Genomic DNA, 13,047 nt, shown 5'->3' with positions numbered 1-13,047 from the left:
TTTTATAGCTTCAAAAAAGAATATTTATTTGTTCAAACGTTAAACACAAGCGGATAAACAAACAACGAAACAACACAGCGCCGCAGCAGCGGCAAGCTAGGCAACAAACAGGCTAAACAGCAAGCCAGCCCGCTCCTCCTCGCTGTCACGCCGGGCCACCACCCGCCGTCCTCGTCACCCGTCGTCCTTCCAGAACCGCCGGTTGGCCCTATAAGACTCTTCACTCCCAGTGCGGCCCTCACCACAAGCTCACAGAAGCCATCTTGCTCCGTTCCAGCTCAGGCGAGCAGCGACCACCTTCCGGCGAGGGCAGTGGGCAGCAGCGATGGAGGGCAAGGAGGAGGACGTGCGGCTCGGGGCGAACAAGTACTCGGAGCGTCAGCCCATCGGCACGGCGGCGCAGGGGTCCGAGGACAAGGACTACAAGGAGCCCCCGCCGGCGCCGCTTTTCGAGCCCGGCGAGCTCAAGTCCTGGTCCTTCTACCGCGCCGGCATCGCCGAGTTCATGGCCACCTTCCTCTTCCTCTACGTCACCATCCTCACCGTGATGGGGTACAGCGGCGCCGCCTCCAAGTGCGCCACCGTCGGCATCCAGGGCATCGCCTGGTCCTTCGGCGGCATGATCTTCGCCCTCGTCTACTGCACCGCCGGCATCTCCGGTACCGCTTCTTCCTTGCTCTCTGCTTCTTTCTTGTAGCTTCCTACAGTATGTGGTGCTAACTGGTAAGGGATGGGTGGATGCAGGCGGGCACATCAACCCGGCGGTGACCTTCGGGCTGTTCCTGGCGAGGAAGCTGTCGCTGACCCGGGCGGTGTTCTACATCATCATGCAGTGCCTGGGCGCCATCTGCGGCGCCGGCGTGGTGAAGGGGTTCCAGCAGGGCCTGTACATGGGCAACGGCGGCGGCGCCAACGTGGTGGCGCCCGGCTACACCAAGGGCTCCGGCCTCGGCGCCGAGATCATCGGCACCTTCGTCCTCGTCTACACCGTCTTCTCCGCCACCGACGCCAAGAGGAACGCCAGGGACTCCCACGTTCCCGTGAGTACCATCCCATCACCGCCGCTCTGCTCTTCCCCATGTTGAATTTCCTTACTGTGCTTACTTAAAACTTAATGGTGTGTGGAACGTCGACAGATCCTCGCCCCGCTGCCAATCGGGTTCGCCGTGTTCCTGGTCCACCTGGCCACCATCCCCATCACCGGCACCGGCATCAACCCGGCGAGGAGCCTCGGCGCGGCCATCATCTACAACAGGGAGCACGCCTGGTCAGACCACGTGAGTGAACTAAAACCGAAACTGAAACCTAACACCCCTCCTTTCCTTTGTTCTGAACTTGAAAGCATGGCACTTGCTTGTTTTCTGCAGCAGTAGTAACTGCAGGCATGTGGTGGCAGTAGTATTCAGTAACTTAAAGCTGATGCCGACGCATAGCTACTCTCTATTGCACACCTAATTACCCGATGTAAATTGGGAAGTTTATCAGTCTGGTGAACTGATGTGATAGTAGCTGCAATAATTGAGCAGTTGTAGCTGATGATAGTAGTGTATCATCTGCTGGTTATTCAAATATGGGAAGTCTACCCTGATCTCAAGGGAAATGCCGAGAGACTTGCCTCGGCGTAGCACGCAACCACTGCCTTCTGGTAGTAGGACAGTGACTTGAGTGTCCATTTAGTAGATTATTATCTGGGAAATTGTTTGGCATTGCTGTGCTTATAGTAGTAATAAGGGCTAACATATCCACCAAATTTTCGCGTTTGCAGTGGATCTTCTGGGTCGGCCCCTTCATCGGCGCCGCGCTCGCCGCCGTCTACCACCAGGTGGTCATCAGAGCGATCCCGTTCAAGACCAAGTCCTAAGCTGCTGTTCTTCCTGCTACAAAGAAGATGCCAACCCAACCCGAAGAGCAAAGCTGCGTGTTCTGAATTTCTGATGGGGCGGCTATCTCTTCCCGTCGTCCGTGTTACTACCGTGGAATTCCAATTTGTCTTCCAAGTTTGATGTACTACTAGTCTTGCTCTGTATTCACCTGAACCGGAACCCAGACTTGTATGTAATCTCATCAGTACTCAGTTGTGTGTGCAAATCCAATCAATCAAGTTTATTCATGTGTGCACCCCCGTATTTCTGCCATTCACCACGAGTAAAGAGAAGTTTCTGTTCATTCGAGCCGTTGCTCAGCTGCGTGCTACGCCATGCATGCAGCCTATACTACTCCCTCCGTTCCTAAATATAGGTCTTTCTAATGATTTCATTAAGGGACTACATACGGAGCAAAATGAGTGAATCTACACTCTTATATATGTCTATATACATCCGTATGTGATAGTCCATTTGAAATCTTTAAAAGACTTATATTTAGAAACAGGTATGTCTATATACATCCGTATGTGATAGTCCATTTGAATTCTCTAAAAGACTTATATTTAGAAATGGAGGGAGTACCTGTCAGGCCGTGCTGAAGCAATGGCAGGCCCTTGGTCACAGGCTAGAGTGATGGGGGCAAAGGACAATGATGAGCGGAGCCACCGCCGGTTGGCAACTAGCGGCGTGGGGCGTGGCGTGGCTGCCGCTCTGGTCCTGTAGCAAGTAGAGTGGTAACGCTACACTGCAAGCAGACAAGCTGTACACCGTGGCAGGCGCCGTGCTCTGGCCGCTTATTTCTCTGCCGTCTAGCCGCGAACGGCACACAACGGGTTGCCAACCGGTGCAAGCAAGTGGAAGATGCGGGTACACGAAGCAAAGGACAATGAATGCGAGGAAAACGTACAGGCAAGGGTGGTGAATTGTCTCAGAACGACCTGGTAGCCACCGCGCCAGCTCGAAATGGGGCACACGCTGTCGGGCCGATCTGGGAGCTGGAGCAGCGGTAGATCGCCAGGACGGACTTTGTTACCGTGGAAAGGAGGGCAACTGGACACATGCATAGTTGCATACTGCCAAACTGGGCTGACTAGGAGCACACCGAATCCTGGCGACAAGCAGACGCGACGATGCAAACACCCAACCTTTATGCCCAGCGCACCACCTTTCGCACGGCATACGGGTGAATTGATGCGGTTGGTGTGGCTCACTACATGGCAACATGCTGGCAGAATGCATATGGAACTTGGAGGAATACATACGGCTACCGTCAGTAACGCAGACAAGTTGTATATATACCGATTCAATATGAACAACTGGGATGGTACATCTGAATGAGAAATTATACATATCGGGAGAGCTAATTTAATTAGGGACCATGCTCTTTGTACGAGTTTCCATGGTAACTTGCAGCCGTCGCTTCACAACCTCGGGTAGCTGTTAAAAGAATTTGGCTCAACTGTTTCTCCTGTGCAAAATATTGGTTGGCTTTTACTTGAGATTACTTCTGTACAAATGGCATCAGGACGCCAAGAAGGGCAATTAACATGTAGAGGCAGGGAGGTGGCCAACTGCTCTGGCTTCTTCAGTCTCCTAGTATACAGTTGTCATTTCGACGCATGTTGTTAGCACGCCAGTAGTAGTATGCAACATCCAGTTGTTCCGCCTAACAGGGATGGATGGATGGGCTGCGATATACAGAGCAAAATTAGCAAGAACTATGGTCAAGACAAGCTTCATGTCCCGAAATCAAGTGTGATGCTTGAAAAAGTAAAGGCTCAAGTGTGGATTTTCCAGTTCATATATTTACGGATGCACATGACTTACCACATAACTCTGGCAAACGATGGGGCACTAAAACAAGTCATTAATCAGTAGGGGCTGGCATCATAAGTAAGAATATTAGAGAGGAAATTGTGTATTTGTGTCTTTATCATGCATTAAAATCCTAACTCTATAGTTGTACAAGCTCAGGAGAACATTTTGAGCCATGTTCAGTTAGCCGCTCACACAACATTGAAGGTGCAAAAGATCCTAGTTTCATGTAACTGAACGCAGGCGATAAACTAAAAACTGTAAGATTGTGACATACCTTTGTCTATCTGTGGGGATGACAACAAAGACTCCATCCATCTACAGTTGTTAGCTTCAAAATAAATCAATGATATTTCCCATAGTCATATTATGATACTCCCTCCGTCCCAAAATACTTGTCGGAGAAATGGATAGAAATAGATGTATCTACAACTAAAATACATCTAGATACATCCATTTGTCCGACAAGTATTTCCGGACGGAGGGAGTACAATTCAAGCCACTGACTGGCCAAAGCAGCTGAAAACCACTTAGTTACCCTGCCAAGCTCCAAAAAAATTCACTTGGCCTATCCTTGATAGTTAGTTATCACGCTTGAGTCCATGGTGGGGAGAACCAGTTGTTAAGTCTAGTGAAGGATTTGGCTTCACATGATCCACCAAGGCAGGACGAGTGAAATGTTCAGAAGGGGACAGTCTATCACGCAAATCAAAAACGTTTCCAAGCCTCTTTCCAAATTGAGGACTCAGAATGTTAGCTTCAGATACTATCCTCTCCTGAACCCCCTGTGAGACTTGATGCACTCGACCAAACTGCCCAAGGTTACGGTCTGTAGGCCGGTTGGGGAAGTGATCATCTGGGCCTCTTGATGCGATTGCAAATCCTTCATTGCTGTAGGTTGGTTGCTTTGAATGATTAAAGGGAATAGCACCATTGCCACCAGACAGGGGAGTAGAAGCGCCTGAAAGGGTTCTGGGGCTTGAAATTGGAGATGGCGACATTCGGCCATTTGTATGTTGGGGAGACCTTGACCTTAGCAGAGGACTTCCACATGGAGAAACTGGACAGGATATATTGCTCCGTATATGGATATCGCTGCAAAGTAAACAACAATATGAGGTTCCATGCAAAAGATAAACAAAGTTCACCAGAAATCAATTTCCTAGTAAGCATGAGGTTAGCTGTAGAAAACTGCACTAAAAGGAGGGCACCTAGGCACTAGGCACTCCCCTCCTCTCTGGTAACCTATAGCCTGCTTATGAATAGTCCACATTTAGGGAAAGCGGATTTTTGGAGGACGGGTGCATTGGAGCACTTTATTTTGAATAGTTCAAAAATTACATTTTAAAGTTACAAAATTTTCCGAAAACAATCTACATGTTCATATGGATGTATACTACATATGTGTACATTTTGGTGATGAAATAAGTAAGCATGTAAGCTACACAAAATGTCAAAATGGTGATTTCTAAATAGTGAACAGTATATGCCCTGTTCATCTTTCCAAAATCGCAATTGTCATTTTTGTGTGGCTAGCATGGTTACTTATTTCATCACATAAATTTGCACATGTGTAGTGTACATCCATATGAACATGTAAAACTTTTTCCAGGTTTTTTTAATCAAAATACCATTTTGGAACTATTCAAAATATAGCGCTCACTGGAGCACGTGCACCAAAGTGGGTTTTTGACATTTAGGGTGCGACCCTGTCACCTATAGCCTTTTAGGATATTGGCAGTAGAAAACTGTATGATGTCTGGTGGTACAAAGAAGTTCCAGGTAGGATGGCTTTAATTTGCATAGCTAACGCTTTAGTTATGGGTTACTGGCTTACTGCAAAAACGTTTGGACGACAGTGTGTGTTTCTGAAGTAAATAAGCAGAACTTGGGAAATGTTGTACCTATGCTTCGAGGAATATTTTGCACCCCTTCTCTGGTAACCTATAGCCTTTTAGGATATAGGCAGTAGAAAACTGTATGATGTCTGGTGGTACAAAGAAGTTCCAGGTAGGATGGCTTTAATTTGCATAGCTAACGCTTTAGTTATGGGTTACTAGCTTACTGCAAAAACGTTTGGACGACAGTGTGTGTTTCTGAAGTAAATAAGCAGAACTTGGGAAATGTTGTACCTATGCTTCGAAGAATATTTTGCACCCCTTCTCTGGTAAATTGTCTGACCCTCCAATCCCAATGACGAGATATTTGTTGTATGTCCAGCCACCTAAAAGATCAGTAGAAGCCTAGCAAAGTGAGAAGACCACGAGAATGACAAAAGAAGACACCGAGTCATCCCTGATATGTCAGTTACAAAGAAGTATTGTTACCTTAGAATTCGGTCTACAAGATATCACGGGCAAATGTTCCAAAGGATCAGACATAACGGATTTCTCAAGTCGGACTTTATATTGTATGAACGGGTGTTGCAAAAGCTCCATTGCTGTCGGCCGTTGAGAAGGATCACGTTGCAGACACTTTCTGATGAAGTCCTTGCACTGCTCTGATAGGTGATCTGGTATTGGTGGAAGTTCCTTGCTATTTCCAATCTTGAACATTGCAGCAATCTGTTGGTGAGAAAAGCAGGGAAATATTTGATGATTACTTACTTATCATGACCAACCAAAAATGGAAGCCCTTATCATCTCAATGTTCCATAAAACTGCATGCAAGTAAATGTGTTTTTGGAGTTTCCACATCAAGACAGTCATAAGTTCTTAAACAACCAAGGAACTCTTTGCCTATCTCCTAGTATCAGTGTAACAGAAACGGGTAGCTGGTTCACTTGTGTTGGTAACTGGCAGAGTTTCAGGAAGGAAGCAGTCTGCAGCAATTTTCCATGTTTTATATATAATTTTACAGAAATGGCCTGTTATCTGGCAGAAGGTGCGAAAACCAGACAATATGTGCAGGAAATGGTTAACATACTACACCTGTCACAGTACTAGTATTTGGTAGTTTATTTGAGAAAGGTTATTTCACTGACATGTATGCACATCACTCCAGACAGCTTGCTCATTCTAAGGTAAATTGAAAATATGCTTCAAGGACACGGTCAAATTCAAAAAATCCAAAATAGCAGTCATCCGAAACAAATAGCAGGAAGCAGAAAGTCAATCTTAAGCTGAACTCATAGTTTAATCGACTTGAAAGGTATTTTTGAAGTTTAACAGCATGTGTGGAACACAGATGAAGTAAGAAATGCAGCTTGGACACACATTGGCCATCTGATATTATAGAACAAATCAGTGGCAAATCTAGAAAATAATGGAGGGGGGGCTGGGCTGCCTGGGTCATGCAAATATGTGTTGGATTGGGCCTGCAAGTAGCTGGGCTGGGCCTTAAAACTAGTAGTAAATACAAATTTTACAGCACTGGAGGGGGGGCTTGAGCCTGTTAAAGCCCCCCTAGTAGATTCGCCCCTGGAACAAATATAAAGTGCATCTTTGTGGTAGAATACTGACCCCTTCGTACTGGCTCCATGGGGGTTTTGCGGTAGCCATCTCCAGGACAGTGCATCCTAAACTCCATATGTCAACCGCAAGATTGCAACCACCATTCGAACTCTTTATAACCTGCATGTGCGTTAAGTATAAATTTGTAACCAAAAGAAAATAAGATACACATCGAACTGAAATGAAAATATACAAAGTAATGTAGGAGCATAATATTTTCAAGAGTACCTCTGGAGCCATCCAATATGGACTACCCTTAAATGAGAAAGGACATTGCTGCCCATTGATCTGACAGAAGGTACCCCAAAAGGTGAACAATAAGACACAGTTAATACAACATAATTAGTAAAATACATTTATTACCGTATAAGAGAGGCCATTTGTGACCAGACAACTTACATGTTTAGCCATTCCAAAGTCTGCAAGCTTAACACGACCGCTAGGATCTACTAGTATGTTTGCACCTTTGATATCCCTGCATGTTGTGTAAGCATGACTTCAGTACACCAGAATTCCATATATATGCAACCAAAACAAACTGAATGCTACCTATGGACTGTATTCTTCGCATGCAAATAAGCTAAGCCTGAGAGTATCTGCTGAGTGTAGCTGCGTATTGCTGGTTCACCAAGCTGTCCATACTCTTGTAGAAGTTTATGGATAGATCCACCAGACACAAACTCCAAGTATATATACAGTTTGTCATCAACCTGTTTTCGGCATAAATAATGTATAAAGTCATGCCCAAAAATGAAACGTGTCGCATAAAGTAGCCTTCAATGAAATCCCAAGAAGCTATCATAAACTCTCTTGCCACCCATGAAAAAGGGAGAAAGGTACAAACATGATAACAACACAGTTACAGGTATAATCCTCTGAACTTACAGGGAAAGATAGCAGCCCAACCAGAAATCAAAGAATACCAAGTAAATAACAATTGAAGGCAACAGTTTATACCGTTTCTGTGCCATAGTATCGTACGATATTTGGGTGTTGTAAGCGGCTCAAGAGCGATATTTCCTGAGAAAGAAAAGAATAAATGAAATACTGAATGGAAAATAATAATAAAATAAACTGATCCTTTTGCTGCTGTGGTAGTGACATAGTATAGGTGGAAGCACATTTTAAAAACCATACCTGCCCCAACTGCTTTGCACTTTCCTTTGATTTAGGATCATCCGAGAATAGGGTCACCTCTTTCATAGCACACATTTCACCGCTATCACTGGTATAGATAGTGAAACCAAAACAGGGGGAAAGGACTGTGAGGAATCAAGACATGATTTGAAAATAATCAAACGGTCATCATATAGTACTAGCAAGGAAACTATGTGATGCCACTGAATAAAAAAAGACATACAACATGTTTCTGAGGCTAGTTGATTTATTAAGGTGGGGCGTTGCTTGGAGTATCTATGAAATTCATTGTAGATCGAGGTGTTTCTGCAAAACAGACTTAAGTGGGTGGTGAGCGATTCCATTTTAATCTTAGGCGTTGGTAGCAAATTGGACCGTTGGTACTTGGTACAACCCTAAGTTGAAAGGACCATCGCCCACCAACTGGTTTCTTTATAGCAGTAGAGATGAAGATTTAAGCCGCATAAACTATATAATTGTCACAATTGTGTTCAGTAACCCAAAAAGGATATTAACTTCTCTTATCCTTACCATATCATGCTTTAACACGCCAGTGACTTATGAGTCTGAATACAAGCGAGTCTACCATTAACATAAGATATCAATATCATCTGCTCTTCTGCAAACGGTAACTTTCAGTGCTAGGGATGTCCAATCCTAAGAATCATATCCACTAGGCGCGGACTTTATGCAAGTTAGATATGGTCATGATTTGAATGAATTTTATTTACTACTACCTCCGTTCCTTTAAGGTGGGCATTGAGTTTTATTTGCCAAAATTCCCTGAAAGAAGTGGACTAATTTTGCGTTAAACCTGCCAAAAATACCCCCAAGTCACACGCCCGTGCATTGACACGCCAAATTAAATAAGCTGCGGCTGAATTCTCCGGCTTCTGTGCCAGCCTTTATTGCGGTTTGTTTCTCTCATAGTAAATCCCGCATGCATGCATAAATGGAAAATTCCATGGTCTTGCATGTGCCAAACGAAGCAAATGCGCTCACATTGGCTGACACATTCTGTTTGCAAAGCGCGTGGTGGGTGAGCATGCGCGGAGCAGCCAGTGCAAGGGCGTGAGGGAACCGAGTAACTGTGGCATGGCTAGAGAGACGATTAAGGGTGTTCGTGTTGTGGGCTAATAACTGCTCAAACGTGTGCTTTACCAGGGGTAAAAGGGTCCAAAAAACTGCTTCTCCCAAGCCCTCCTTGATCTTAGCGGAACAAATGTCATGCCCTCCTTTGACAAACAGAAGTAGTAGTTTTTAGCTCCTCGCTAGAAACAGTGCATGTCACACCATATATGTAAACGCCCTAGACATCTAGTCTTAAAAGTGAAAAGATAGCAAGCTGCTACAGTGACTGTCACATAAAATATGACTATACCTCTGAAATAACAATAAAGTTGTACGAGACAATATGAAATAAAACAAGATATTATGAGAGTCCATACACACGAAAAACTTGCTGAAAATCAAGATAACCAGAATAGAACAAGTTACGCAAGCACCTCAGAAAAACTCTTAAGCATGCTTAAAGTATATGTACAGTAAGTCATACAATGAAATTTTGAAGTTCCATATGTAGGAAAACATATACCTGTTAAAGCCAACATATACATGGCCAAATGTCCCACGACCAATCAGCTTCCCCTTCTTCCATCGTGATCCAGGACTTGGTGGATTCTCTGTTCGGCCAGGACTACGAGGCGCTGAAATAGGACTAGCTGGCGTGGACTTGTTTGGAAAAAATGAACTATTAGAGATGCTCAGTGGTGGAAGAGGCAATCTGTGGGTTTGCTTCTTCTTCCCACCATCATTCCGACCTGTCGGAGATTCAGGTGCCATCCCTCCAGACCTCGGATGCAATGGAGAAACACTTCCACTGTGCACCCTGGAACTAGGGCCAGGACTTGTCATTCTTGGGCTAGGAATCGGTGAACACTCTGGACTACCTCTGCTGGGCTGCCAGAAAAGCTGGGCTAGCATATCACCACCCACAGAGTTATGGCCAGATGTTTGCCCTGAACCTGGACTGGAGCACTGACCAGAGCCAAGGAAAGTAACATCTGTATGAGGCTTCACTGCCCAAAAGGCTGAAGTTGGAATATGGTCCGGACATATTCTTCTCGGACTTCTAGAAGGACTTGACATCAAACTATTCGGAGCACTCTCCAAGACTACCGGCCGAGGATTTTGTGGATTAGGTTGGTGATTGTCAGCTGCAATACCTCTCGGTGATGTGGACAATGTATGGTTACTGAGGAATTGATTAGCTGTCTTTGCCATCTCCTTGGTATTCTTGGTGGTGATAGCACCAGGACGCTCTTTGCGCACATTACTTCAGGGTTCAAGCAGAATAAAAATATATGTAAGAGCAAGTTTGAACGAAGAGGCACAAAATTAATGCACTACAATAAGGAGCATACCTTGACTTGCTCTTGGAAGTAGTATTTGTTGTGTTTTCAGCATCATTTCCAACAGGGCTCGGAAGCTGAGAATCTCCATGGTCATCACTATCAACAGAGCAGTTGCTAGAGAGGGAAGCAGTCACTATTTCTGACCTTCTCTGAGGCCTGTTAGGTTTAGGAAGTGGCAGAAGCAGTGGTGGTTTGCCACGTTTTTCTAATATGGGCCTTGATTCAGTGACATCAGAAGCAGTACGTGTCACTGCAGGACATGATCCAGGAACAGGAAGTGGTTGGGGATGTAGCCTATCAGCTGAAAAGCTTTGACAGCGAGAAACTTCTTTTGAGGGTGAAGTTGCGCGCGATACTGTGGTAGACTGGCAGACCTTTTCAACAGTTGTATCATCGCCACGTCTATACCTCCGTTTTGATTTTGTGCTTCCTTTTTGCTCATTTGGACTTATAAACCGATGAAATGTATCCATGAGGTTCTCTTTGGTGGTTTTCTTTGCATCTTTGGAGGAAGACTTCCCCCACCATGATGGCATATCGAATATGGAAGGATCTGTGGTATATCTAACCAGCAGCGCACTCACCACAATGTTACCAAAACTGATCGATTACCATATTCTGCCAGTCAGATGAGAGCATAAGCACGGGCTTTTCTCGTTATGGCATGCAACACCCTGGACTTTCCCGATGGACCGACAATGGAACGATATCTGCAAAACCAAGAGCCCAAGATGGAGTAAGATTCCAGCTAGCACTTTCTTCCACTTCCATACACATTAAAGTCTAACACATATCCAGATATTAAGAAACCAGCAATTCAGTTCGAAACAGTATTAACCATGTGCCAATAGCAGACCCTGGGGCAAGTGAAGGATGAAAAAAAAAGTGTCAAGATAAAAAATATGTTGTATTTCATTCAGGTTCTCCTAGGTTGGCTTGCGTGATTCAACAGCAGAACAAGAATATGGTGAGCTACAGCATCATGTGCGTTTGGTTTTCATTTACTTCGGACCAACCAAATTCCTAATTGGTTGCCATCATCGGACGGACACTTGCTCAAGCATGTGACCTCATCTGCCATGAATACCCCGCTCGAAGTGGAACAAGAGTGAGTGCGCACGCTTCGATCGATCGATCGGCAGAATGCTACTATATGGAAAGCGGGGGAAACACGGGTTCCCACTTCGCTTAGGTGAGAAGCTGTCGGGGCGACAACCGACAGTTTAGGGGCGGATCTAGATGGCGCGCACCGGCACGCCCGGAAATCGCGGAGGCTCGGCGGGGCTCAGCTAATCACTGGGCGGAAACAAGCTCGTACCTCGGAGACCGGCGGCCGGGGACCGCGGACGGGGCGGAGGCAGCAGGAACGCGACGCCCCTACGAGCGAAAGGGGGGGACGGCGGCGACGCGTCGTGAGGGGCCGGGGGTGCTTGCAGGAGGTGGCACGGGACGGAGGCGTCGGTGGCGAGGCACGGCGCGACGGCGGCCGTGGGGCGGGCCGACGGCGAGGGGAGATTCCGAGCTGCTGCGGTGGGGGAGGCGGGTTGGTAGGTCGGGTCGGGTCAGCAGGAGGAGGGAGGAAGAGGGAACAAAGGCAAGGGAAAGAGATGGACGATGCTTCTCTCTTCTAGGAGTATTTTTTTTTTCCGGCTCCGCACCCAGCACTGGCACACTTGAAGGGGCAGAGGACAAGTCCACCCTTCAGTCGAACGTTGCGACGCCCCGTGTACGTCGGAGTACGTACGACCACGAGACGGTCAGTCTAGCAGCACACACAGCACTGGCAACTGGAAGGAGGCGAAGCCAGAACTGAACTGGAGTCTCCGGTTTCTCACTCGCTGGCAAAGCGGCAACCGCCGAGCGATCGGCGCGGCGTGCCTGCCGGGATCTCTGCTGGAGGCGATCCCCTCTGCCTTCCAACTGCGAACTGCAAGGCTACTCGCTCGTCCGGGGAGCTTGGTGTTGAACGGAGTTGGGGTCTTAGTTGACCCGTGGCTTGGGGAATGATTTTAATTCGAGGTGAGTTGTTGCAGTGGCTGCTAATTTGCTAATCAATCGGGCACTCTAAACTGCTCTGCCCCGTTAGGACGTGATTGCTTGGCATGGCGCACTTGACGTAAAATGAACGTGTTCTCGGTGAAATCCGCGTACCGTGTCGAGTGGAGGTGGGCGTCTTTTCGGTGAAATCTGCATATCATACGGACTGGAACTATCCGTTAGGAAAAAGACGTAGAAGACCGAATGGGGAAGGTCGGTCGTGCATCAACCCGGTCTGGAAAAATGTGTATGGAATATAGGAATTTCTCGGAAGGCATAGACCACTGCATCGCAGTTGTGCATGGCATATATTATTGAAAGACAGCA

The 13,047-nt window shown here is 46.4% G+C and overlaps 2 protein-coding genes across 3 annotated transcripts; one reads left to right on the top strand and one right to left on the bottom strand.

Moving 5' to 3' along the window:
* The first annotated feature begins 76 nt into the window (after positions 1 to 76).
* On the top strand, positions 77 to 2,118 carry LOC109766113 (aquaporin PIP1-3/PIP1-4). Its single transcript, XM_020324881.4, has 4 exons — positions 77 to 659; positions 745 to 1,040; positions 1,137 to 1,277; positions 1,766 to 2,118. Exons 1-4 carry the CDS (start codon positions 326 to 328, stop codon positions 1,859 to 1,861), a joined length of 867 nt encoding a protein of 288 aa, XP_020180470.1. The 5' UTR covers positions 77 to 325; the 3' UTR covers positions 1,862 to 2,118.
* Positions 2,119 to 3,130: 1,012 nt separating this feature from the next.
* On the bottom strand, positions 3,131 to 12,482 carry LOC109766114 (mitogen-activated protein kinase kinase kinase YODA). Of its 2 annotated transcripts, XM_020324883.4 has the most exons (14): positions 12,002 to 12,482; positions 10,693 to 11,393; positions 9,864 to 10,604; positions 8,270 to 8,357; positions 8,090 to 8,152; positions 7,682 to 7,842; positions 7,532 to 7,607; positions 7,361 to 7,420; positions 7,142 to 7,252; positions 6,008 to 6,244; positions 5,813 to 5,904; positions 3,958 to 4,775; positions 3,693 to 3,746; positions 3,131 to 3,553 (listed from the first exon to the last, which is right to left on the bottom strand). In XM_020324883.4, the coding sequence occupies exons 2-12, from the start codon at positions 11,217 to 11,219 to the stop codon at positions 4,262 to 4,264; spliced, it is 2,670 nt and encodes an 889-aa protein (XP_020180472.1). In that variant the 5' UTR covers positions 11,220 to 11,393; positions 12,002 to 12,482; the 3' UTR covers positions 3,131 to 3,553; positions 3,693 to 3,746; positions 3,958 to 4,261. The 2 variants fall into 2 exon arrangements, with proteins under 2 accessions (XP_020180472.1, XP_020180471.1); XM_020324882.4 differs by lacking the exon at positions 3,693 to 3,746 and having other exon boundaries at positions 12,002 to 12,331.
* Between the last annotated feature and the right edge of the window lie 565 nt (positions 12,483 to 13,047).

This window comes from Aegilops tauschii, chromosome 2 (genome assembly GCF_002575655.3).
Source record: "Aegilops tauschii subsp. strangulata cultivar AL8/78 chromosome 2, Aet v6.0, whole genome shotgun sequence".
Taxonomy (NCBI): Eukaryota; Viridiplantae; Streptophyta; class Magnoliopsida; order Poales; family Poaceae; genus Aegilops; species Aegilops tauschii.
Note: the sequence above shows the minus strand (reverse complement) of the source record. Positions and strands in the feature narration are given on the sequence as shown.